The sequence below is a fragment of the Talpa occidentalis genome, unplaced genomic scaffold, assembly GCF_014898055.3.
Source record: "Talpa occidentalis isolate TD23 unplaced genomic scaffold, MPIMG_talOcc4v2.1 talOcc4.6, whole genome shotgun sequence".
In the NCBI taxonomy this organism is placed as follows: domain Eukaryota; kingdom Metazoa; phylum Chordata; class Mammalia; order Eulipotyphla; family Talpidae; genus Talpa; species Talpa occidentalis.
Window position 1 is genome coordinate 66,034,650 of NW_023604972.1, and position 24,537 is coordinate 66,059,186.

At 38.9% G+C, this 24,537-nt stretch overlaps 1 protein-coding gene across 1 annotated transcript in view; it reads left to right on the forward strand.

Annotated features, from left to right (window-relative positions):
- REEP5 (receptor accessory protein 5) overlaps nucleotides 1-24,537 on the forward strand; it is a 51,515-nt gene that overhangs the window by 24,526 nt on the left and 2,452 nt on the right. The window contains exons 3-4 of the mRNA XM_037529449.1: nucleotides 2,066-2,204; nucleotides 18,096-18,264. Coding sequence (XP_037385346.1) covers nucleotides 2,066-2,204; nucleotides 18,096-18,264 — 308 coding nt within the window. The remainder of the gene's footprint in view (nucleotides 1-2,065; nucleotides 2,205-18,095; nucleotides 18,265-24,537) is intronic.

The following is a 24,537-nucleotide window of genomic DNA, read 5'->3' on the forward strand; positions in this document are numbered from 1 at the left end:
ACTGAATTGATGTAAATAAAAATGATGGTCTCCAAAAAAAAATGGTAGAGGATCTGAACAACTACTTCTCCACAGAAAACATACAGATGGTCAATAGGCATGTGAAATGATCTTCAATATTACTATTAAGCAGGGAAATGCAAATCAAAACTAGAATGAGGTATCACCTCACATCTGTCAGAATGATTTTTATCAAAACATCAACATGAAAGCAATTTTGCAGAGGATGTGGAGAAGGGAACTCTTGTGCACTGTTTTTGGGGATGTAAATTGATGCAACCAGTGTTGAAACCAGTATGGAGTTTCCTCAAAAAGTTAAAAATAGAATTACTGTAACTTTCAGCAATCTCACTTCTAGATATGTATCTGAACAGAACAAAAGCACTAATTTGAAGTATTTATTTTATTTAAAATATCACAATTGTACTATGTTTGTCACGGCATTATTCACAGTCACCAAATATGGCAACAACCAAAGAGTCCAACAATGGATAAATGGTTGAAGTTACTTATAGGTGCAAATCCAAACTCTGCTACTTGCAGCCAGGTGCCCTCCACATGTTATTTTTCTTCCCTAAGTCTCAATTTCTTCTTCTCAATTATTATTTATATATATTCCATAGAACTAATGAAGTTTAAATGAAATAATTATTCAGCTCTTTCCCTCGCATTCTTTATTTTTGTCCTTTGGTCCATACAATAAATGACCAATAAGCATAGAGTGCATCTTGGATTTCCTGAATCCCCTGTGCTGCCTAATAAATTGTTACATCCTCATTCTGACACAGTGAGTTGAAATCTGTACATACTGTACAAGTCCAGTTGTAGAATCTACCCATATTCACTCACTTGGACAAGGATGTATTGGCTTGGTGTTACTTTAGCTAGTGTATATATGAGAAAAGGTAATACAGGCATACACAAGTCATTATTTTATAATAATTTTTTAAAGTTCATTTTATTTACATTTATTTCATACATATTTTGTGGTAAAATATCCATTTTGCCCTTTCTCTGATGTTCAAAACTGCATTCACTTCCTCATTCTTCCTCTCCTTCTCTTCCTAAATCATTAGCATTAATCTCATTCAACTCTAACTTTCCCTTTTGTTATTTTTGTCACACTTTCATGCATGTATGCAGGCATACACTCATAGCTTCTCCTAATTAATTCAGAATCTTCCTTAGTGAATGACTCAGCATGACTCAGGGCCTAACAGTCACTTTGGGGAACTGATTTTAGTAGCTAGTGCATTTTCAATAGTTAACTCATCTCATACGCTAAACAAGATTCATATTTCTTCTAGTTTATTATTTTAGTCCAGCTCAGTTATAAGCATTCAGATATATGTTGGGATAGGATTTAAAATGATATTTCATTTAGCTTTAGAATGAGGAGATTCACAAGACTATAAGAAATTTCTGTAATTCAGAAGTAAAAAGAAGATTGTTGTACAGAATGAAATCTCTAAATTTCATTTGCAGAAAGAATTTGTTTAAGCAGCAGTTGCTACTGAGAAAGTCATATTATTGATGAGAGGAGGAAGATAAGAGGATCACAGAATGACAACCAGAACCAAATTGATAGCAAAGTATTTTCCCTATTTGTGTGTTATGGAATTTGGATAGTATCTGAACTATGTTCCTTTATGAAAATTGTTATTGACCCATGATGTACCTCAGTTATTAAAAGTGCACAAGAACTGAGTTATCATAAGAGATTTTTTGATATATCCTGGTGGTAGACCCCACTCAGTTCTAGTCTCAACCCCGTTTGGAGTTACTGGTCACTGGTGGTATCTCCTAGGGTCTGGCTGGAGCTTGACAGGAAACAACTGGTTTTGGTTTCTCTGGTCACCAGAGGATCAGAACAAGAAGTTATAATGGTTTGTCCTTACTTCCCCTCATTGCTTCCTGGCTTAGGTTGTGCTCTTGCATCTAGTAATAGTATATACATTTGCCTGAATTTCTTACTTCATGTTAGAGGACAGCTGTGAAAGTATGTTTGAAAATGCTTTATTACACCTTATTAAATGATAAAACTTACATTTGTATTGCCTTTCAGGATTAAAGCCATAGAGAGTCCCAACAAAGACGATGATACTCAGTGGCTGACCTATTGGGTAGTGTATGGTGTATTCAGCATTGCCGAGTTCTTCTCTGACCTCTTCCTGTCATGGTTTCCCTTCTATTACATGCTGAAGGTATGTGACTTCTCCCACAATGCTCTGTTTCCTTTCATCTATGTATTTGGTTTGATGTCTACCACTAAAATAAATTCTCAGGACCTATATCCCAGGAATAGGAACAAATGCTTGGATGTTTCACAGCTGTTGGCTATGACTCAGGTTACAAACAAGAAGGCAGGATTCAATGTGTCTAACTTTTTGTATACTGTCTTGGAAAGAGCCAAAGCAATTGTGTGTTCATGGTGTGTTTGATAAGAACAAAGGATGAACATACCATGACTAGCACAGGCATTGCTGTGGGTTTGCTCCTGGCAAAGTTCTCTACAATTGATGTGGAAACATTGCAGATTTTGCAAGGCACAGGAGTCATTCTTTTCAAAAGAAAAAAATACATATTTTTTTATGTAGGTTTGGAGAAAGAAGATGTGAACTAGGTTGTCTGAGGAAATTATTTTAATAAATTCAGCAAGTGCATAGGCAGATGTCAGGCCTGCCATACCTCGAATTTGCAGAGGATTTGCCTTAGTTACAGCCATGTGGGGAGAGGAATAGGAAATTGAAAGTCACTCCCAACAGGACCTTTGTCAACTCAGGACTTGCACCAGAGGCGATTAAGAGTGAAAGAGTTCACAACTTCTGGTAGATAGAGTGATTCTCTCTCCCTAGATGAGACAAACTGTCTTCAGTTGGCAGCTCAGATGTCTTCCATGGGAGAGGCCCTGAGTCCTATTAATTGTGTAGGATGTAAATAGTCCCTCAGGTTCACAGAGCAGGTGTTCCAAGCTGGAGAGGGTGGTGAGCTCAGCCATTGTAAATTCTGGCTTTCTTCTTCCCTTTGTACTTTTTATTTTTAATAAAAATTAAAAAATTCTTTGCACTTTTTCATTTCAATAAAAGTTACATATGACATAGTTTATAGACTGAAATATTCCTGTAAGATTTTTGAAGAAAAACATGAGTTCTGTACCTTTGCCCCCCTATGTTGCCTTCCTTAAAAGCAACCACCATTCCTTCATTTTTGGCACATTAGCTTGTCTTCACCTCTGTGTCTCTAAATAATACTCATATCAACCACTCTTTAATTTTTCCACTTCATGCAGTAACTCTTTGATTCTCCTTGAATAATAATGTTTCTCCCCTCATCCCTGCCACTCACATGCAACCTTCCCATTTTCCCATCTTCCTCAGACATCTGTGTCAGAGTCTTGATTAAATAAACAGGTATTACTTATTATGACCTTGTGAATACTGTCTAGTTGGGCTATACAGAGCGCACATAAGGTTCATGTAGTGTCCTTGCACATTTAAAAAGAATTTTCCTGGGAACTAGTAATTATTTTCTTATTTATATATTCAGACCTATTTCTAGTATCCTATTTGTTGTACTACTTTTTCTATATTTCCATTTCTTTTGTTTTAAATTTCTTATCTAAGGAAATTTAGATATAGGAAATTAGATGAAGGAAGTGCTCTCCTTCTTTGGTTTCCCTTACCCCAACAACTACATTGTTATTTTGATATTTTGATCATATATATATGTACATATATTTGTGTAATGTATTCATTTGTATTTTACTTCTTCCTAGAAAATTTTCTCAATCTTACCTTCCAGTTCTCAAGTTTCTCATACCTTACTTGACTTTTCCTATGTTTGCTTGTTCTTGTTTCTTACTGCTATATTCCTTTTAGCATAGTTAATATTTCAATTTAAAATTCTTGGTCAGTCAGTTGTAATATTTCTGCTACTAACAGAATCTGTAGTTGATTATGTTGTCTTTCTTTTGAAATGGTTGTGCTCTTCAGATATCCCCTCATTTTGGTCTAAAAGCTCATTTTCCTTCAGGTATATCAGCACCTCTGTCAAGCTCTAGAATGGGAAGGCCATCCCAGTTGTTGGCAGTAAAGAGCTCTGGGCGGATGAGTCCTATGGAGGTGTCCTAGGCAGCAGAGTAACCACAGTTCATCACTCTCCCCCACAAAAGAGCTCTTCACCTTTGCTTCCCACTCACTCCAAGCAGTATTGTGAGAGGATGCTCCTGAATTTTAATCGCAGCTCTAAGGGTTGGAGCTGGGGGCTTGCGAAGGAACTGCTTTTTAGTCCCTATGTGTATTTTCTTTCCTCACCAAAATGTCTGTTTTACCAGAAAAATATAGGAAGGTGGTTTTTAACTTGGAGGTATGAAAGTAAGACAAAAAGCAAAAGTCACAAAGATTTGAAATTTGAGTAATACAATATCTAAAAATTAAAATTTTATGTAGCCATGGCAGCATAGACAAAGTTAAAAAAAAAAAAAAGACAAAACTAGGAAGATACATTTACAGCATTTACACCAATAAGAAATTGATATCCAGGGGCCTCCCCGGTGGCGCAGCGGTTGAGCGCTGGGCTGCAAAGCTGCCCGCAGCCTTTGCAGTGCCGGTTCGATCCCCAGCTGCTCCCCAGCCACCGGAGGAGGGTTCCACATGGCACGCAGACCTCTCTCTAATGTTTAATAAATAAATAAATAAATAAATAAAGATATATATAGGGCTCCCACCCAATAAACTGGAATTCTAAGATAACTATCTCCTGTGGTATATAGAAAAGTCGGCTCAGAGAAACTGGGTTCCTGAGTTCTTCCTGCTACTTACTAGTTGGGCAAACCTTCTGCAAGTCATTTAACTGCTTGTCTTTTTGGTTCTCTAAAATAGATACTCATGAAAAATTTTTTAAAATCTACCTTATACAGAATTTGTAAGAAAATAAGCATTTGGGGCATTAGAATAGTAGGGACTTTGTATCTGTTGCAAGAATACTGTGTCTTCTACTCCAACCCATGAAATAGTAACAGACTAATTTATTAGCTTTAAAGTGGGGTAAAATTGGGCCTCCCTGGTGGTGCAAGGGGTTAAGATGCAACCTATAAAGATGTCTGCAGCCACTGCAGCACAAATTTGATCCCCTGGCCAGCCAGGGAGAAACCCACATGGTCCAGCAGACCTCTCCTGTCTCGCCTGCTACTCCCCTCAGCAGTGTATTTCAGTCAGTCTGCCTGTTCTGTTCCCCACTCTGTCTCTGGTGGATCCTCTCACCCCCCACACCTCTGGCCTGTACTCCAGCTCTTGTCTGCATAAATAAATAAATCTTTAAAAAAATAATTAAATAAAGTGGGTAAAATCAAATCATGAAACAAGATGCCCTTTTTTATACAAATATTTTGACTCTCCTTTTACTACCTGAAATGACATTCAATGTGCTTCTATATTTATACACATAATTATCAAAAAAAATCAATGTAATACTCCAACTATAATATAAAGGAAACAAAGTGAAAATAAGTAATAAACAATATATATTTCAGTATATAAGTGTTCAAACCAAAATATGCTAAAAAACACCATAAAATATCCTTAAGTAGAATCAGTGACTGTAGTGGCTACAAACAAGATTTCCTACATATATTTCCAAATGGTTGAGACTATCTAGACTAGAGAGCCCACACAGCCTGCTTTCCATATCAGAACACCCAACCAAACACACTCACTGCCACTATCTCCCACTTAGGGTTTTAAGCCAGCCCTCCCTGCTTCATCTCTCCTACTCCTGATGTCTGACAGCCGCCAAGACTGGTTTACTGAACACAGCAACTGGAAAACAGAATATTCAGTTAGGATTACAAAGTGGGGGTGGGGGGTGGGAAGCATGGCAGTAGGAATGGCAAGGATTCAGACTGGTCATCTCCTAGTTACACTAACACGTATAGAAATATGCAACCATGCAAAAACTCCATGAGCCCTCACAGATAAACAATGGTGTTAAAACATTCAAGCACTTAAATGAAGCTCCCTCCTTGAAGGACCCTCAGTACTTCAGTAGGTGCGGGTAGTTCATATTTACTGTCCGTTTTCCCAGTGATTCTACTCTAGCACCTTTTGGGCTTGGCCAGCTATCTCAGTGAATTTTGAGATGTTGCCAGGGAGAACCTTGGTTTTTTGATCTATACATCTACATTAACACAAAATGGAGAACTAAGTGACTGCATTGTTCACCGGTTTTAGTATTCATTTCCTCTGCTGAAAGCCAGGTCAATTAGACTTTGCCGACCATGAATCATTGCTGAATGGTTGATATCTATATAAGTAGATAATATTTTAGAGATTTTCAACAACTATAGGATTTAGTAACACTACTACTATCTTATATACTTTAAGTACATTAATTTGTGACTTTCTTAAAATCCTGGAGAAGAGAAACCTGACTCTTAGAGAGGGTAGTTAACATATCTAAAATCATAAAGCAGACTCCAACTGTCCTGATTCATAACAAGAATGAGTCATTTCTACTTTACTCCGATGCCTATATTATCTGCTTATATAGATATCAACCATTCAGCAATGATTCTTTCACCTTCTCTGAATGGATTAAGCAGATGATGAGAGGGACCAGACTCAACTGCCTGCATTTTCATACTTCTCCACTGTGATTGCTCTGTAGGCTACCGTCCAACTAATTTAGTTCTTTCCAGTACTCTCTAGCTATTGCCTTGACACAGTAAAATAATTACTGCTTTCTACTTACATCCTTAGCATTTTCCAGTTCTCAAATGAATAATTTCCTTATATTAATAATAAAGTTAATTACTGCTCAACTCTCAGGTGATATTCAGTCACCAGCTTTTCAGCTCCCTCTTCTTAATCTATGTCACTATCCTACAGCCCAAAGTGCCAGCCGATGATATACCAACAAGCCACTCTTACCAGCAGATCAACAAAGAGTCTGGCAATTCTTGGACTCTAGACTGTATTAGCACTAACATACTCACTCCTTGCATGAATGATGACAATAGGCCGGATAATTCTGTCACTATCTGATTTTCCTTCAGAGAGGTATTTCCAAGGTAGGATTATGCTTAACATATACAGTATAGGACTAGCTGCGCAGAACCAAGAGTTAATATTAGAAAAATCCTTCTGATACACTACAATTACTTTATTAGACTATAAGTCTTAGGAAATCTTTGCACTGCAGCCACATGAATAGGCATGGGTTAAACTTAAAATGACTGTTCAGCATGCACAAATAAAAGCTTAACAAATTGTGAATTTTGTCTCCTCCAAAATTAGAAGAGTACTGCTATGCTCTCTGTCAATGGGTAAAACAGCATAGGTAACAGTTTGGATCAAAGTGTAAACTTGTCAGAGTTTATCCAATCTTGTTCTAAAAATAAATCTAGAAAAATGATCTAAATGAGGGTAAAGCTTATGTTCAAAGATACTGCAGTATTAGTTATAATAGCAAGACAGATCTCCTAAATGTCTATCAACTGGAGAAATGAGTACATTATTCTCTATATGAATTAGACAGCTATATCAAAGAATGTTGAATAACATGAGAATAAACCAATAGTATTGTATTAATTGAAAAAAATGAGGCAGAATTAGATGTAACCTACATATCTAGTTAGGGCAGTAATACATACACAATTCTGTATGTATTTATGTATACATGCCAATAGATTTGTGCGTTTAAAAAAAAAGGACGACTACCCTAACATGTTAAAATTGGTAGGATTACCAGGGCTATTTTCCTCCGTATCTAAAACATGCTCCAACACACATAAATGTAAAGAGAATGACCACAGGGATATTGTGTTATCCAAGTTTCCCCTAGATTTAGAAAAGATTTTTAACATTCAGATAAATATCTGCTGAGTAAAGGAATGAACATATACTACTTTCATAATCAAAAAAAAAAAAGTGCCTTTACACTAACTTTTTTTTTTTTAATTATTTTTATTCATTTATTTATACAAGCACTGGGTACAGTCAGAAGCGCGGGAGGGTGAGAGAATTCACCAGAGCCAGAGCGGGGAGCAGAGCAGGCAGAAGGACCCAAGTACACTGCTGAGGGGAGCAGCGGGCGGCAGGAGAGGTTTGCGCGCCATGTGGGACCCTCCTCTGGTGGCCGGGAAGCAGCCCGGGAATCAAACCGGCGCTGCAGAGGCTGCGGGCAGCCTCGCAACCCAGCGCTCAACCGCTGCGCCACCAGGGAGGCCCTACACTAACTTTTAAAACCTGTCAAAGACAGACCTCAGAACAAAACTTGACCGTTGTGTTGTTTCTAATTCCACACATGGCGCTGTATCTTCTCAACTGATCTTTGATGCCTAACCAGTGGATACTCCAATGTTACAGGCTGCGTTAGAAAAACAAAAACACAAATAAAAAAAATTCTATAAAAGATAAAATATTGAACATGTCTTTACACTCCAAGCAATCACTGTGTGTTTGTAGCAATGACATCGGTAAGATCCCTGCTACCCCTTAAAATGGGATATGCTTCAAAAATTTCTCTTACAGAGAATGGACTTTTCCTCAGTCCCTTCACTCAGAATATATCACTAATGCAGAAGAAAGCATTTTGACTGACAGCATATTCAATGTTTTCTCATCCAAGTATATTATCTATTTAGAACATCTGCAGTAAATTTTATTATTTTCAGTGATCTCATTGGTGCTGTGGAGTTGAAGAATAATGGATATACAAGCATTTTACTAATAGAGAAGAAAGTCTGCTGCAAAGCAATTTTTGTAATGTACTTTAAAAACAAATATAAATGATTTAGTAATTCTCTCTTATGTTGGATCCTCTCTCCACCTCATGTGGCCTCCACTAGCAGAGGGGAGCAGGAATAGGGAGGGAGTCAAGCTTGCTCATGTTTCATAGTTTGAGATCATATATTAACCGGGTGGGGTTCTGCTGACAGGACCCTCTACTGCACAGTCTGTGGGCCCCAGGCAAAAACCAAGTCTCTTTCTATTGGAGACTGCACTGTGATATCACTGCTATTAGATGGGCATTATGAATAAGGACTTCCAAATATTTTAAATTTTAACATATGTGAATTTAGATAAATTCAAAGATCATAAATATATTTTTTATAAGTGCTAAATATCTTTGGATAACAAAAAAATCCAGCAATCTCTAAAATCTTAAATTTTCCAAAAGACTAATCTTCCATTTGTTTTGAAATGAAAATTACACAGTTGTCTTCAAGGCATTCTATGGTAATGTCATTCAATATTAAAAGAAAGTATAATAAGTGTGGTCCATTTAATATTTTTAATTATTTGAAACAAAAATATGCCTCCCAAAATGTGTTTTTGGCAAGAATTTTATTTCATGGGATGGGCTTTGACAGTTGGGCAGAAGTTGCTTTGATAATTATTTGATATTGAAGGGAGGTTGATCTATTGTTTCAGTTATAAGTCTCAGCTTCAAAATCAACTGCCATGGTTAGAGTCCCCATTTCATTCTTGAGGGAGGAACTGAAGAACCCACTACCTCTGGCTGCTAATAAATTCATTGAACCCTTTATCTATTGTTGGACATTTGGCTGTTTATAATTCTTTTTTTTTTAAGATTTATTTTTATTTATTTATACAAGCACTGGGTAAAGTCAGAAGCGCGGGAGGGTGAGAGAATTCACCAGAGCCAGAGCGGGGAGCAGAGCAGGCAGACTCAAGTACACTGCTGAGGGGAGCAGCGGGCAGCAGGAGAGGTCTGCGCGCCATGTGGGACCCTCCTCCGGTGGAATCAAACCGGCGCCAAGGAGGCTGCGGGCAGCTTCGCAACCCAGCGCTCAACTGCTGCGCCACCGGGGAGGCCCTATATATATTTTAGATCAAGATTTTTAATTTTGTGTTCTTTGTTCTATATTCTGAACAATTTAAAATTTGTTTGATATATTCTTTTTTTACTTGTTTTTTTTTAATTTTATGTTTTTTACATCATTTTTCATTTTTGCACAATGTATGCATTTTCATATTGGTTATAATCCCCATACAATTCCCACCCCCCCTTATTTTGATCCTATTCCCTTCTCCCCCATGCCCTGTAGTGTGTCTCTGGTTTATAGTTTCTTGTTGATTTTGATTTTTATTTTAGTATAATTAGTCTTTTTCTGGGTCCATTATTAGGTTTTCTAAATTACTGGTATGAGTGAGACCATCCGGTATTTTTCTTTTTCCTTCTGGCTTATTTCGCTGAGCATGATCCCTTCCAGCTCCATCCATGTTGCTGCAAATGGCATGAGTTTTTCATTTTTTATTGCTGAGTAATATTCCACTGTGTATATATACCACATCTTCTTGATCCAGTCATCTATTTTGGGGCATTTGGGTTCTTTCCATAGCTTACCTATTGTAAATAGTGTTGTAGTAAACATAGGGGTGCAGGTGCCCTCTGGAATTAATGTTTCTGTGTCCTTTGGGTAGATCCCTAGGAGTGGAATTGCTGGATCATATGGAAGCTCTATCTTTAGAAGACTGAGGAATCACCACACAGCTCTCTATAGTGGTTGGACCAGTTTGCACTCCCACCAACAGTGCAGAAGAGTTCCTTTTTCTCCACAACCTCACCAACATTTGTTGTTGCTAGTTTTTTTAATATGTGCCATTCTCACTGGTGTAAGATGGTATCTCATTTTAGTTTTAATTTGCATTTCCCTGATTACAAGTCATGTTAAATATTTTTTCATATGCCTGTTGGCCATTTGCATTACCTCTTTGGAGAAGTTTCTTTTTAGCTCTTCTGCCCATTTTTTGACTGGGTTCTTTACTTTGTTTTTGTTGAGTCTCATCAGCTCTTTGTGGATTTTTGTGATCAGTCCTTTATCATTAGTTTTGTGTGCAAAAATTTTCTCCCAGTTGGTGGGGTATCTCTTTGTTTTGGTTACTGTCTCTTTTGCTGTGCAGAAGCTCTTTAATTTGATATAGTCCCAGCTGTTTATCTTTCCCTTCACTATCATTGCTTTGGGTGATGTGTCTTTAAAGATGTTACTGAGGTGTACGTCATGTAGTGTTTTGCCTGTATTTCCTTCTATGTATTTTATGGTTTCAGGTCTTATGTCTAGTTCTTTAATCCACTGTGAGTTGGCTTTTGTGCATGGTATGAGATAGTAGTCAAGTTTCATTCTTTTGCATGTAGCAACCCAGTTTTCCCAGCACCATTTATTGTACAAACTTTCTTTGCTCCATTGCATATTCTTTGCTCCTTTGTCAAAGATTAGTTGACTGTAAATTTGTGGGTTTGTTTCTGGATTTTCTATTCAGTTCCATTGGTCTGTGTGTCTGTTCTTGTTCCAATACCATGCAGTTTTGATGATTATGGCTTTGTAGTATAATTTGAGGTGGGCGTGTGATACCTCCGTCCCCCCCTTTTTTTTTTTTCAAGAGAGCTTTGGCTATTCAGGGTTTTTGGTGGCTCCATATGAATTTCATCAATATTTGTTCTATTTCTTTGAAGACTGTCATTGAAATTTTTATTGGAATAGCATTGAATCTGTAAATTGCTTTTGGTAGGTGGCCATTTTGATAATGTTAATTCTTCAATCCATGAGCAGGGGATGTCTTTCCATTTCTTTGTGTCTTCTTCTATTTCTTTTAACAGTGTTTTACAGTTTTCTTTGTATAGGTTCTTTACCTCTTTTGTTAGGTTTATTCCCAAGTATTTGATTTTTTTTTTGTTTCAATAATAAAAGGGATGGTTCTTGATTTCTTCTTCAGATTTATAGTTTGTGTATAGGAAGGCTACTGATTTTTGTGTGTTGATTTTGTATCCTGCTAGTTTACGAAACTGATTGGTTAGTTTGATTAGTTTTTCTGTGGAGTTTTTGGGGTTCTCTATGTATATTATCATATCATCTGCGAATAGTGATAGATTTACTTTTTCCTTCCCTATTTGGATTCCTTGTATGTCTTTCTCTTGTCTTATTGCTCTGACTAGGACTTCCAGTATTATATTAAAAAGCAGTGGTGAGAGTAGACATTCTTGACTTGTTCCAGATCTTAATGGAAATGCTTTCAACTTTTCACCGTTAAGAATGATATTGGCTCTGGGTTTGTTATAGATGGTCTTTATGATGTTGAGGTATGTTCCTTGTATCCCAAGGATTTCAAGGACATAAATGGGTGTTGTACTTTGTCGAAAGCTTTCTCAGCATTTGTTGATATTATCATATGGTTTTTATATTTCTTTTTGTTGATGTGTTAGATTACATTGATTGATTTTAGGATGTTGAACCATCCTTGTGTCCCTGAAATAAATCCTTGGTGGTCATGGTGAATTATCTTATGGATACATTGTGGATTCTGTTAGCTAAAATTTTACTGAGGATTTTTGCATCAGTGTTCATTAGAGAGATTGGCCTGTAGTTTTCTTTTTTTGTGTTGTCCCTGTTCGGTTTTGGTATTAGTGTAATGTTGGCTTCATAGAACGTGTTTGGTATTATCCCTTCCTTCTCAATTTTTTGAAAGAGTTTGTGAAGGATAGGCACTAATTCGTTTCTGAATGTTTGGTAGAATTAATTTGTAAATCCATCTGATCCTGGGTTTTTTTTGGAAGGAAGGGTTTTAATTACCAATTCAATTTCACTGCTTGTAATTGGTCTGTTTAGGTGTTCTATTTATTCTTTATCTAGCTTAGGGTGATTGTAAAGTTGTAGAAATTTGTCCATCTCTTCTGGATTGTTGAGCTTGTTTGCATATAACTATTCATAGTATTTTCTGATTATTCTTTTGATTTCTACTGTGTCTGTTGTGATTTCTCCTCTTTCATTTGTGATCCTATTTATTTGTGCTTTCTCCGGTTTTTCTTTTGTGAGTCTGGCTAGGGGTTTGTCTATTTTATTTATTTTTTCTAAGACCCAACTTTTCGTTTCATTGATCTTTTGGATTTTATTTTAGTTTCTATTTCATTTATTTCTGCTTTGATTTTTATTATTTCCTTTCTTCTACTGGTTTTAGGGTTTATTTTGTTGTTCTTTTTTTAGTTCTTTGAGATTGAGATTAGGTTCTTTCTTTGAGTTTTTTCCTTTGTTTTTTTTTTTTAAAGATTTATTTATTTATACATACAAGAACTGGAGTACAGGCCAGAAGTGCAGAGGGTGAGAGGATTCACCAGAGACAGTGGGGAACAGAACAGGCAGAATGAGCAGCAGGTGAGTTAGTAGAGATCTGCTGCATCATGTGGGTAGCTCCCTGGCTGGGGATCAAACTTGAGCTGCAGAGGCTGCGTATTGCTTCATAGGCTGCATCTTAACCCCTTGCACCACCAGGGAGGCCCTCTTTATTGTTTATTGATGTGAGCCTGTATTGCTATATATTTTCCTCTTTTTACTGCTTTTTCTGTATCCCATACATTTAGGAAATTGGTATCCTCCTTGTCATTCAACTCACAGTATTTTTTAATTTCTTCTTTGATCTCCTCATCTTCTAGTAGTTTGGGCTTCAATCTCCATGAGGTAGGAGGATTCCTTGCCTTCCTTTTATTGTTAATTCTAGTTTGATTTCTTTGTGGTCAGAGAAGATGGTTGGTATGATTTCAGTCTTAGTGTATCTGCTGATGTTTGTCTGTGTCCCAGTATATGATCAATGCTGGAGAATGATCCATGTGTGCTTGAGAAAAATGTGTACTCAGATTTTTTTAGGTGTAGTGTTCTATAGATGTCTGTTAAGACTACGAGGTAGAGAGCCTTATTTAGAGCCTTAGTGTCCTTACTTATTTTTTGTCGACGTCTGTTTTCAGAGATGATAATAATTGTCTGATATATTTTGGTGCTCCTTCATTTGGTGAGTGTATGTTAATGAATGTTATGTCTTCTTGGTATATTGTCCCCTTGATCATAATGTAGTGTAATGCAGTTCTTGTATGCTCCATCTGAGTCTCTCTTTACCTTTTTGAGTTTGAAATCTGTTTTATCTGACATAAGTATAGCTGTTCCTGCTTTCTTTTTTGGTCCATTTTCTTGTAGGATTGTTTTCCATCCTTTTACTTTCAGTCTGTTTTTTATCTTTTGTAGTTAAATGTGTTTCCTGGAGACCGCAAAAGGTTGGGTTTTGTTTCTTAATCCAGCCTGCAACTCTGTGGTTTTTATTGAGGAGTTTAGTCCATTTACATTTAGCGTTAATATTGATATGTTGGCGTCTATATTTGCCATTTTATTTGTCTTTTCTGTGGTTTTATTGTTTGTCTTGGTTCGTTGTTATTCATCTCTCTGTTGGTTCCAGTTTTAGGACTCCTTGTAGTATTTTTTGGAGAGGAGGTTTAGCGTAATGAAATTCTGGAGCTTGTTTGTCTGGGAAGTTTCTTATACTTTCTTCATAGAGGAAGGAAAGCTTTGCTGGATAAAGTGTTCTTGGTTGATATTTGTTGTCCTGGAGTTTTTACTATGTCCCTCCACTCTCTCCTTGCCTGTAGTGTTTATTTGGAGAAGTCTGATGTCAGCCTGATTGGTTTTCCTTTGTATGTTATCTGTTTCTTCCCTCTTGTCAGTTTCATAATTTTTCCTTGTCTTGATTCTTGGAAACTTTACTATTATGTATCTTGCTGTATTTTACTTTCATCATGGAAGTTTGGTGTTCTTCTTGTTCCTTCTTCATGCTTGGGAAGTTCTCATTGATTATCTCCTTGAATATTTTCTCTGTTCCTATGTAGACACATAGGGATCCTTCGGGATCCCTATAACTCATATTTCCTTTCCTCATGGAGTCAGATAGTTCCCAAAGTCTGTCTTCATTCTTTTTCTTTCATACTTCTCTTTCCTTTTCTGTTTTGGTTCTTTTTATTTCTGTGTTTACGAGAGTACTTTTTCATTCTTCCATTTCATCTATTCTGCTTTCACTGCTTTCCCCAGAGTTCTTTAGCTCCTCCATTAATCCTTTGATCTCCTGCATTTCTTTCACTTCCCTCTTTAGGGACTCAATTTCATTCTTCTGATTGTTGATTATTTTCCCCATATCATTTTCTACTTCTTTCAGTTTTTTAATCATGGTGATTTTAAATTTTCTATCGAGAAGGCTCAGAAGTTTTTCCAAGTCACTGTTGTTGCAGTCTGGTGGTTGATTTTCTTTTTGTTGTGTGTCCTTTCCCTGAGGACTGCTTGGGTGCTTGTAGTTTTTCTTCTCCCTGCTGCTTGTTTTTTGATTTGTACTATGCGTTGACACACTGTGTCTCTGGTACTGGCCAACATCTCTTTGGTGAGCTCCTTCTGGGATGTCGGAAGCTCTGACTTTGGGGATAGCCCTTTCTCAGTTCCACACAATTTTGGTGAGGTCCGGATGTGGAGCTCCCTGCTTTAAAGGTGGTGTGTCTGGGAGACGCTCACCTGTGCCCTTGGTCTGCCCCAGTGGTGGCTGGATCCCCCTCTGGGCACCAACTTGTGGCCAGTTGGTGGGGGGGGGTGCCTGGCTTGTGTGGAGGGGGGAGGAGGAGAAGTGGGGAGGGTGTTCACTTCACCTCTGACTGTGGGGACAGCACTTCTCAGAGTCATACAGTTTTGGTGAGGTCTGGATGCAAAGCTCCCTATCTTAAATATGGCGTGTCTCACACGTGTTTTTTGATAACTCGGTGAGGGTCATTCACCTCAGTGACAGTTCCAGCATGTCTTCCCAGGAAAATAGGTTGAGTGCGCAGGGACCTGGGCAGCCACGTTTCACGTGTGCTTTCTGAGCACGCGCACTTTTCCACACAAGCTTACCAGCTGCCCTTGGGCTATTTGTAGGTCTCTCCACTGAGTCCTTATCTTCCTCTAATGGTGCCCAGAGCCGTTCGCTCACTTCTATGGCGATTCCTGCACAGTTCTTCAGTTACCATTCGCAGGATGCGGTGCCTGCAATAGTTTCTTTCTACTCAGTGCCCCCTCTTGATCTGTAGTTTGTTGTTGTTGTTGTTTTTCTCCTTTCTGTTGGACGGAGAGTGCCGGCTTTGTGGGTGGGGGAGGGTAGCAGGGTTCTGAGCTTTACTCTCTTCTCGTGCACTTTTATGGCAACTTTCCTCTTCAGGCAGTTTGCCAGAGTTGCCCTTTATCTTCCGTGTCCTGGTTCTCACAGGGACCTGCCACATTTCCTCCCCATAATTTTTTTTTATGGGAAGACTTACTCGCAGCATTTCCCCACCGCCATGTTGATCCACCTCTTCACAAGTCTCATATATTAATTTGATGGAAGTGTAAAATCTACTATGATCGTGAATTTTGTCCTCCCATCTATATATTTCTTTTTTTTTTTTTAATAGAGGCATGTTTTTATTTATTTATTTATTTGTTTGTTCGTTTGTTTTGTTTATACATGCACTGGGTACAGTCAGAAGTGCGGGAGGGTGAGAGAATTCACCAGAGCCAGAGCGGGGAGCAGAGCAGGCAGAAGGACCGAAGCACACTGCTGAGGGGAGCAGCGGGCGGCAGGAGAGGTCTGCGCGCCATGTGGGACCCTCCTCTGGTGGCCGGGGAGCAGCCGGGAATCGAACCGGCGCTGCAGATGCTGCGGGCAGCTTCGCAACCCAGCGCTCAACCGCTGCGCCACCGGGGAGGCCCCCATCTATATATTTCTGAATTTAATGTATATATGTCAAAACTATACTTAGTGATATATAATTATAAGTTATAATTATAAAAATGAAATTTATCTAAATTATAAAAGTGTGATTATATAATTACAAATATATACAAAGCTATATATAATTTATATATTTCAAGCTATATATATTTCAAGAAATATATATTTCTTTGAAGAAATATATTTCAAAGAAATATGTAATAAAACATTTAAAATGTAGGTTTAGGTAAATCTTCTTGGTAAATTTTTTTCTTCTTTATCACTTGGTTTACCTATTTTGCCCCAAATAATGTTTATGTACTATTAATATTTTCAGGATGAGCCATTTTGAAAGTTGATATTTGTCTGGGTTATCTTTTTTTTTTTTTAAGATTTATTTATTTATTTATACAAGCACTGGGTACAGTCAGAAGCACGGAAGGGTGAGAGAATTCACCAGAGCCAGAGCGGGGAACAGAACAGTCAGACAAGGAAACACACTGCTGAGGAGAGCAGCGGGTGCGGCAGAAGAGGTCTGCGCGCCATGTGGGACCCTCGCTGGTGGCTGAGGATTGAACCTGCCCTGCAGAGACTGCGGGCAGCTTCACAGCCCAGCGCTCAACCACTGCACCACCAGGGGAGGCCCTGTCTGGGTTATCTTTTCCCATCCATGTTTAGTGTTCCTAATTGGTTTTCAGTTGTGCTTCTTGCAAGAGGCATATAGCTATAGTTTGTTTCTTTTTTCATCTGGTCTAATAATCTGTTCTTTGAAAGCTTGCCCCCCTGCCCTTGTGTGTCTGTTACAAACCCCGATTAGTGGATGTTACTTTTCTAGAATTCTGTAGTTCAAATAATCTAGAGAGAGTAATCTGTTGAGAACCTGTGTTTGTATTTTGAGTGTAATAGAAATTCAAAATGCAGTACAGAATTTTAAAAAACAAACATGATAATGTAGTAATGAGCTTTTGGTCACAAATATGTGCATTAGCGCTCAAGTCTCATAGCTTATAAACTAAGCAGTGGTCCACATTAGAAGGGAAGTTTAGGTGCTGGACTTGGTGTGGTTTTTTTTTTTAAGATTTATTTATTTATGCATATAAGAACTGGTGTACAGGCCAGAGGTGTTGGGGGGTGGGGTGAGAGGATTCACCAGAGACAGAGCAGGAAACAGAATAGGCAGATTGACCAAAATACACTGCTGAGGGGAACAGCAGGCGAGCCAGGAGAGGTCTACTGCACCATGTTGGTGCCCACCCCCCCACCCCGGCTGGGGATCGATCTCTGTGCTGTAGTGGTTGCAGCTAGCTCCATAGGTTTCATCTTAACCCCTTATGCCACCAGGGAGGCCCTGGACTTGGTGTGTTTTACAGTCTCAGCTTTTCCCTAGTAGCCCATTATTTGTGACATTTTCCCCATCTAACAGAAGCCCACAAGCACCCTGTAGAAAACAGTGGAAATGCTACTGGAGAAAATAGCACACAACCATCCCCACTGTGCAGACAGTGTGTGGGGGACACGTGCCCCTCCTGTTACATGTCAGCTCTTACTTTGCAGTGTGGCTTCCTGCTGTGGTGCATGGCCCCCAGCCCTTCCAACGGTGCCGAGCTCCTCTACAAGCGCATTATCCGTCCTGTCTTCCTGAAGCACGAAGCCCAGGTAGATGTTGTGGTGAAAGACCTGAAAGACAAAGCCAAGGAGACTGCAGATGCCATCACCAAAGAAGGTAAGACTTGGGGCAGCATGGTTCGGTGTGTGAGAGGAGACGGGATATGCTGGGCCTCAACAAGCTTCCCAGCCTTCTTGTCCTGTCAGTTCTCTTCAGCCAAACGCCAAAGCTATGCTGGGATTTTCTTACCAAGGCTGCCTATTGCCTTTTACTTTTCCCACATTTAATGTGCCATTCAACCATCACATTAGCAAAAATGACTTTCAGTGGTGGCAGAGATTTAGATAATACCCTAATTTATATACAAATATAATCTCTTTAACACAGTTCAGGTTGAACTGCTTACTATGCTTTTCAAGATGCTTTTTATTTATAGGTACAAGAGAATGCCCCCTCTCTCAGCTCTCCTAATTCATTCAACAAATGTTTATTTTTTAATTGAAGTTTTTTCATATGTTCTTATAACATATTAAGTTCTTAATATGTGCTTATGAACTTATAAGCATGTTCACAGTACTGGGAATAAACCAGTGAACAAGATCATGTTCCTTGAACTCATGAAGCTTGTAATCTTGTTGAGAGAGAATGACAATAAAATTTTAAAGTAAAAAAAAAGAAAAATTTTAAAGTAACTTATATTTTATATTAATAGTTTACAGATGATAGAGAAAAAAAATAAAGCAGAAAGATAGTGTCAAGGGCTTCCTAGTGCCAGGAGCTGAAGGATAGGCTACAATTTTAAATAGAGTGATTAAGGAAATTCTCATGCTGAAGGCTGTCCTGAATCAGATTTGAAAGTGGTAAAGGAAGGCACAGAGAAAAGGAGCTCCAGAGAATGCTCCAGAGAAAAGGAGCTGTGCTTGCAACAGCTGGCAGGTGAGAGCACTGTGACTGGAAGGGGGACATCCAGGCAAACCAGGCAAGTCCAAGAGGTTGGGCAAAGTAGGCTGGAGGAAGGCAGATGGTGTCATGTCTTGCAGGCTATTTTATTTTATTATTTTTTTTTTAATTTTTTTTTTTAAGATTTATTTATTTATTTGTACAAGCACTGGGTTACAGTAAGAAGTGCGGGAGGGCGAGAGAATCCACCAGAGCCAGAGCGGGGAACAGAACAGGCAGACCAACGAAATACACTACTGAGGGGAGCAGCTGGCCGGCAGGAGAGGTCTGCGCGCCATGTGGGACCCTCCTCCAGTTGCCGGGGAGCAGCTGGGGATCGAACTGGCGCTGTCGAGGCCGCGGGCAGCTTCGCAACCCAGCGCTCAACCGCTGCGCCACCAGGGGAGGCCCCTTGCAGGCTATTTTAAAGGCTTTGGATTTTACTCTGTGTGAGTTGGGTGCTAATGGAGAATTTTGAGCAAAGGAGCAACATGATCCATCTTGTATTTAACAAGATCACTTTGGCTACTATAATGTATCAAGAATAGCCTGAAGTGGGGACAGGGAGGACATTGGTAGACCAGTTAAAAGATTATTGCAGTGACTGTATGATGGTGGTGGCTTAGTTCATAGTGGTAGCTGTGGGAGCTAAGATGTCATTGGATTCTTGATGTATTTTAAAGCTAAGTGGATATTATTTGTGGATCAGGCATGGAGTATGAGAGAGGGGTCAATGACAAGATAAAGCTTTTGAGCCTGAACAAATGCAAGAAAAGAATTGTCATCGTGCAGGAGAGGACTGGATATAACAGATTTGAAGGGAAAAACAAAGAATTTCCTTCTAGACATAACTTTGAAGTGTATATTAGATACCTACATGGAGCAATCAAACACCAGTTGGATATAGATATCTGAGAGTTAAAGAGAAAGGTCTTGGCTGGGGATTTAAATTTGGGGGTTACCAGCATATCCAGTATAGTAAGCATGAGATTGGAGAAGATCACTGAGAGCGAATGTAGTTAGGAAAGAGGAGGTCTGAGAACTGGGCCCTTGGCCCCAATATTTAGAGACTCAGAAATGCAGACTGAGAAGGGAAAGCCCAGTTGAGAAAAAAATCCATGAAGCTGTGGTATCCTTGAGTCAAGTGCAGAGAGTGCTTCAAAGAGTTAGGAGCAATCCAGTGTCACATCTGCAGACATGTCAAATAAGATAGATAAGGGCTGAAATGTTATTTGATTTAGCATTGAGGAAAGCACTAGTGATGTTGACAAAACAGATTTTGTGGAGTGGGAGCAAAATCCTGACTGTTACAGATTTGAGGAGAATGGGAGGAAAGACATGACCTAATTTAGACAACTGTTTGGAGAAATTTCCTGCAAAGAGGAGAAATGGAAGAATTTATTTTTTCTTTTCTTTACAGTAGAAGAAATAAAATATGTGTGAAGGTTAAAGAGAATAATCCAGGAGAAAGGCATGTTGAGAAGAAAAAATAATTTTGAAAACATGAATTGGAGCTCTGACCTTAATTAGACTAGACAAGACAGGTAACCTTGTGTAAATGGAGGGATTACTCACAGGAGCAAGAACAATGTATAATAACAGAAGGGAAATCAGGGCTTATGGCTGCAGATATTGGTAGGTGAGCTTACAGAAGTGATTGTCTGATTGCTTCAAATTTCTCACTAAAGTAGGAAGAAGGTTAGCTGAGAATAAGGGAAAAGGTGATGGAAAGACTAATTATGAACTGACTATCTGGGACTGAGGTAAACATTTTCTGTGGAGTGCCACATAATAAATATTTTCTTTTTTAAGGACCTTCGGGTCTTTTTGCAACTACTCAACTCAGCCACTGTACTGTGAAAGCAGCCACAGGCAATTGTAAACCAGTATGTCTGTAATTTGCTTGGCCCTCTTGGACTGTGGGGGAGTGAATGGACTGTGTGACATGGTTGCTAGGGAGTATGAAAGACTGACTTGAGATTTGTTTGTGATTTTAAAGTGAGACTGTTGTGTTTTTCTCCTCCCACATTCACTCCATGGATGGAGTGTGTGTCAAGGTTGATTTTGATAGAATTTGTATGTAGAAGTGTCTGGCTGGGCTTTTGTTTGGGGGGAGATTATTTTTTAAAGATTTATTTATTCATGCATACAAGAATTGGGGTACAGGCCAGAGGTGTGGGGGGTGAGAAGATTCACCAGAGACAGAGTAGGGAGCAGAGCAGGCAGACCTACTGAAATACACTGCTGAGGGGAGCAGCAGGTGAGTCAGGGAGATTTTTACTATTATTTTCTTCTTAGCTTAGCTAGAAGTTTATTTTATCTTCTCAAAGAACCAACTATTAGTCTCACTGATCTTTTGTAGAGACCTTTTGATTTCTCCGTCTTCTATTTCTGCTCATTTTATTATTTTCTCCTAACTGAATCATGTTTGTTCTTTTTTTCCAAGTTGCTTTAGATGTGATAGATTTTTTTATTTGATTTTTCTTCCTTCCTATTTCAATTATCTTCTCCCTTAAGATTGCACTTGTTGCATCCCATAATTCTGATAGTTTCTGTCATTTTCTTTTGGCTCAAGGTACCTTTTCTAATGATGAAAAAATTTATATTTAGAATTAGTCCACTTTAAATGATTCCAGTTTTGTTGGAAACATCTAAAAACAATCAGGAGCGGGCCTCCCCGGTGGCGCAGCGGTTGAGCGCTGGGTTGCGAAGCTGCCCGCGGCCTCTGCGGCTCCGGTTCGATCCCCGGCTGCTTCCCGGCTACCGGAGGAGGGTCCCACATGGCGCGCAGACCTCTCCTGCAGCCCGCTGCTCCCCTCAGCAGTGTACTTCGGTCCCTCTGCCTGCTCTGCTCCCCACTCTGGCTCTGGTGAATTCTCTCACCCTCCCGCGCTTCTGACTGTACCCAGTGCATGTATAAACAAACAAACAAACATATAAAGAAAGAAAGAAAACATGCCTCTATAAAAAAAAAAAAAAAAAACAATCAGGAGCTTTGGAGGAGCTAGTTGGCCATATGCCTTTTATTCTCCATCAGGTTTGATCAGGGTGTTGTTGACCTTGGCCATGTCAATGTCATAGACTTTTTTCACAGTCTGCTTGTTGGCTTTGACATCCACAATGAACACTAGTGTGTTGTCCTCTCTCCCTCATGGCTGGGGGAATTTGATGATGGCATAATGGTCAAGGTTGTTTCTCCTGTGGGTGGTCTTCTGAGGATATTTGGGTTGCCTTCAGAACTACAGTATCTTAGACCACTGGAAAGTAGGTGACAATGCGAATCTTCTTTCTTGTGTGGCTGTGAAGCGGGTGTGTGCTGTTACCATGATTACAGCTGCTGCTGCTGCTTTTCACCCTAGTAACCCTTAAATTACCATGAGTTCTTGTCCCGTGAAGCTGTAAAAAGAAATTCATAGACAAACCCTCGATAAATAAGCGGAGAGAAGCAAATCTTTTAGAGAGTAAAGAAAAGATTATTTAGAGGAGAAAGAACAAAAGCAAAGACTCCAAGACAGCGATGCCAAGGAGGAACAAAAGATACCATATGGGCCTGCGTCTAGGGGATATTTAAACCTTTTTTCTCTGTTCTAAAATGTCATCATCCTACTAGGTGTTTGCCTCTTTCTCCTAGTGGCTGTACTCCAGGCAGATGTATCCATTTTCCCAGCTCTTAGAGTTTCTCCTTTACCTCCCCTGTCCAAGTTCTCTTAATATTTATTGCCTCCAGTAACCCTTCTCTCTGGAGTAGGTTTTGTTTAACCCCTTTTTAACTGTCCCAAAGTCCTGCCTGCACTGTCCCTGAAGCTGTCTGATTAACCCTAACTTGCCTGGGACTCAGCTATGGAAGCCTTTCAACACTGCTTTCTTGTTCTTTAAAACTTTTGCTTTGGTTTTGGCTTTGGGAGAGGCAGGGACTTCCTTCTTTGCTTTGAGCACCATCTTTATATTATCAAGGTATATTTTAATTTCTTCTTTGACTTCCTCTTTTATCCAATAGATATTAAGCAGCATGTTGTTTAGTTTCCAAGTGTTTATAGTCTTTATGCCTTTTAACTGGTGAATTCAGGCCACTTACATTTAAGGTGATGTTGAGACTTAAATGCTGACTGCCTTTTTTTTTTTTTTAGTTTGTCTTTTTCTTTTGATTTTTTGAGCTCTTCTATGTATGTTTTGTTTAGAATCCATTTCCATGTCTTATTTGTTACTTCTACTGAGTTTGTTTGAGATTTAGTATATGATGGACTATTTGTGTGAACCACTGGACTGTCTGTTCCCAAACTCATTCTGATGGGCCACATTGTTGCTGTCCTCTTCCATATTATATAATTTAGGTGACTGTTACCTTTTTATTTGTTGTTCTGTCACTTTATAATAACCCTGTAGTACTTCTTTCATGTGAAGCTTTTAGTTTTTTCTTTTCAGTGAAACTCTTACACTTCCTTCTGTCTAGAATGTTATTCTTGTAGGTTAAAAGATTCTAGACTAGAAATATTTCTCTTTGAACATTTTAAATATACTCTGCTGTTCTCTTCTTGCCAGTAGAGTTTCTACTTAAAAGTCTACAGACAACCTAACTAGTGTTCCCTTATAGGTTACCTTTTTCTCTATATATTTTTAGTATTCTGGCCTTGTCACTGGTTTTCAAGTTTTATTATAATGTGACTTGAAGTGTGCCTGTCTGGTATTGTTTTGTTTGGAACTTTTTGGGCCTCTTGGATCAGGATATCTGGTTCATTTCCCATCTTGAAATGATTTTCAGTAATTATTTCTTTAAATACATTTTCTATGCCTGTCTATTTCTCTTCTACTTCTGGGAACACCATGGTATGGGTGTTATTTCTCTTTAGGATATCCCAAGGATTCTTTTTCTTTTCTTTTTTTAAAGATTTATTTATTTTTGCATACAAGAACTAGGGTGTAAGCCAGAGTCACAGGGGCTGAGAGGACTCACCAAAGAGAGTGGGGGCAGAACAGGCAGATGCACTGAAATACACTGCTGAGGGGAGCAGCAGGCAAGGCAGGAGAGGTCTGCTGAGCCATGTGGGTTGCTCCCTGACTGGCAGGAGATAGAACTTGTGCTGCAGTGGCTGGCGATAGCTTGATAGTGCTGTCTTTAACCCCTGTGCCACCAGGGAGACCCCCCCCCACCCCAAGGATTCTTACACTATTTTTATTTTGTTTATTCTTTTTTTCTCTTTGTTGTTCTATTTGTGTTTTCTGTGACATTGTGCTTTAGAGTTCACCAATTTTCTCCACTTCTTGCATTTCTCTGCTGTTGAGGCCATCTACAAAAGCATTACATTTTTTAATTCGGTGATAGTATTTTTTAGATCAATTGGTTCTAATTGTTACAGTCTCCTATTTCTTGGTCTTTATTCTATGCCTGTTTTACATTTTCCACTGTTTCTTTTAGTTCAGTGAGTCTTGTGAAAACTGTTACCTTGAACAGTT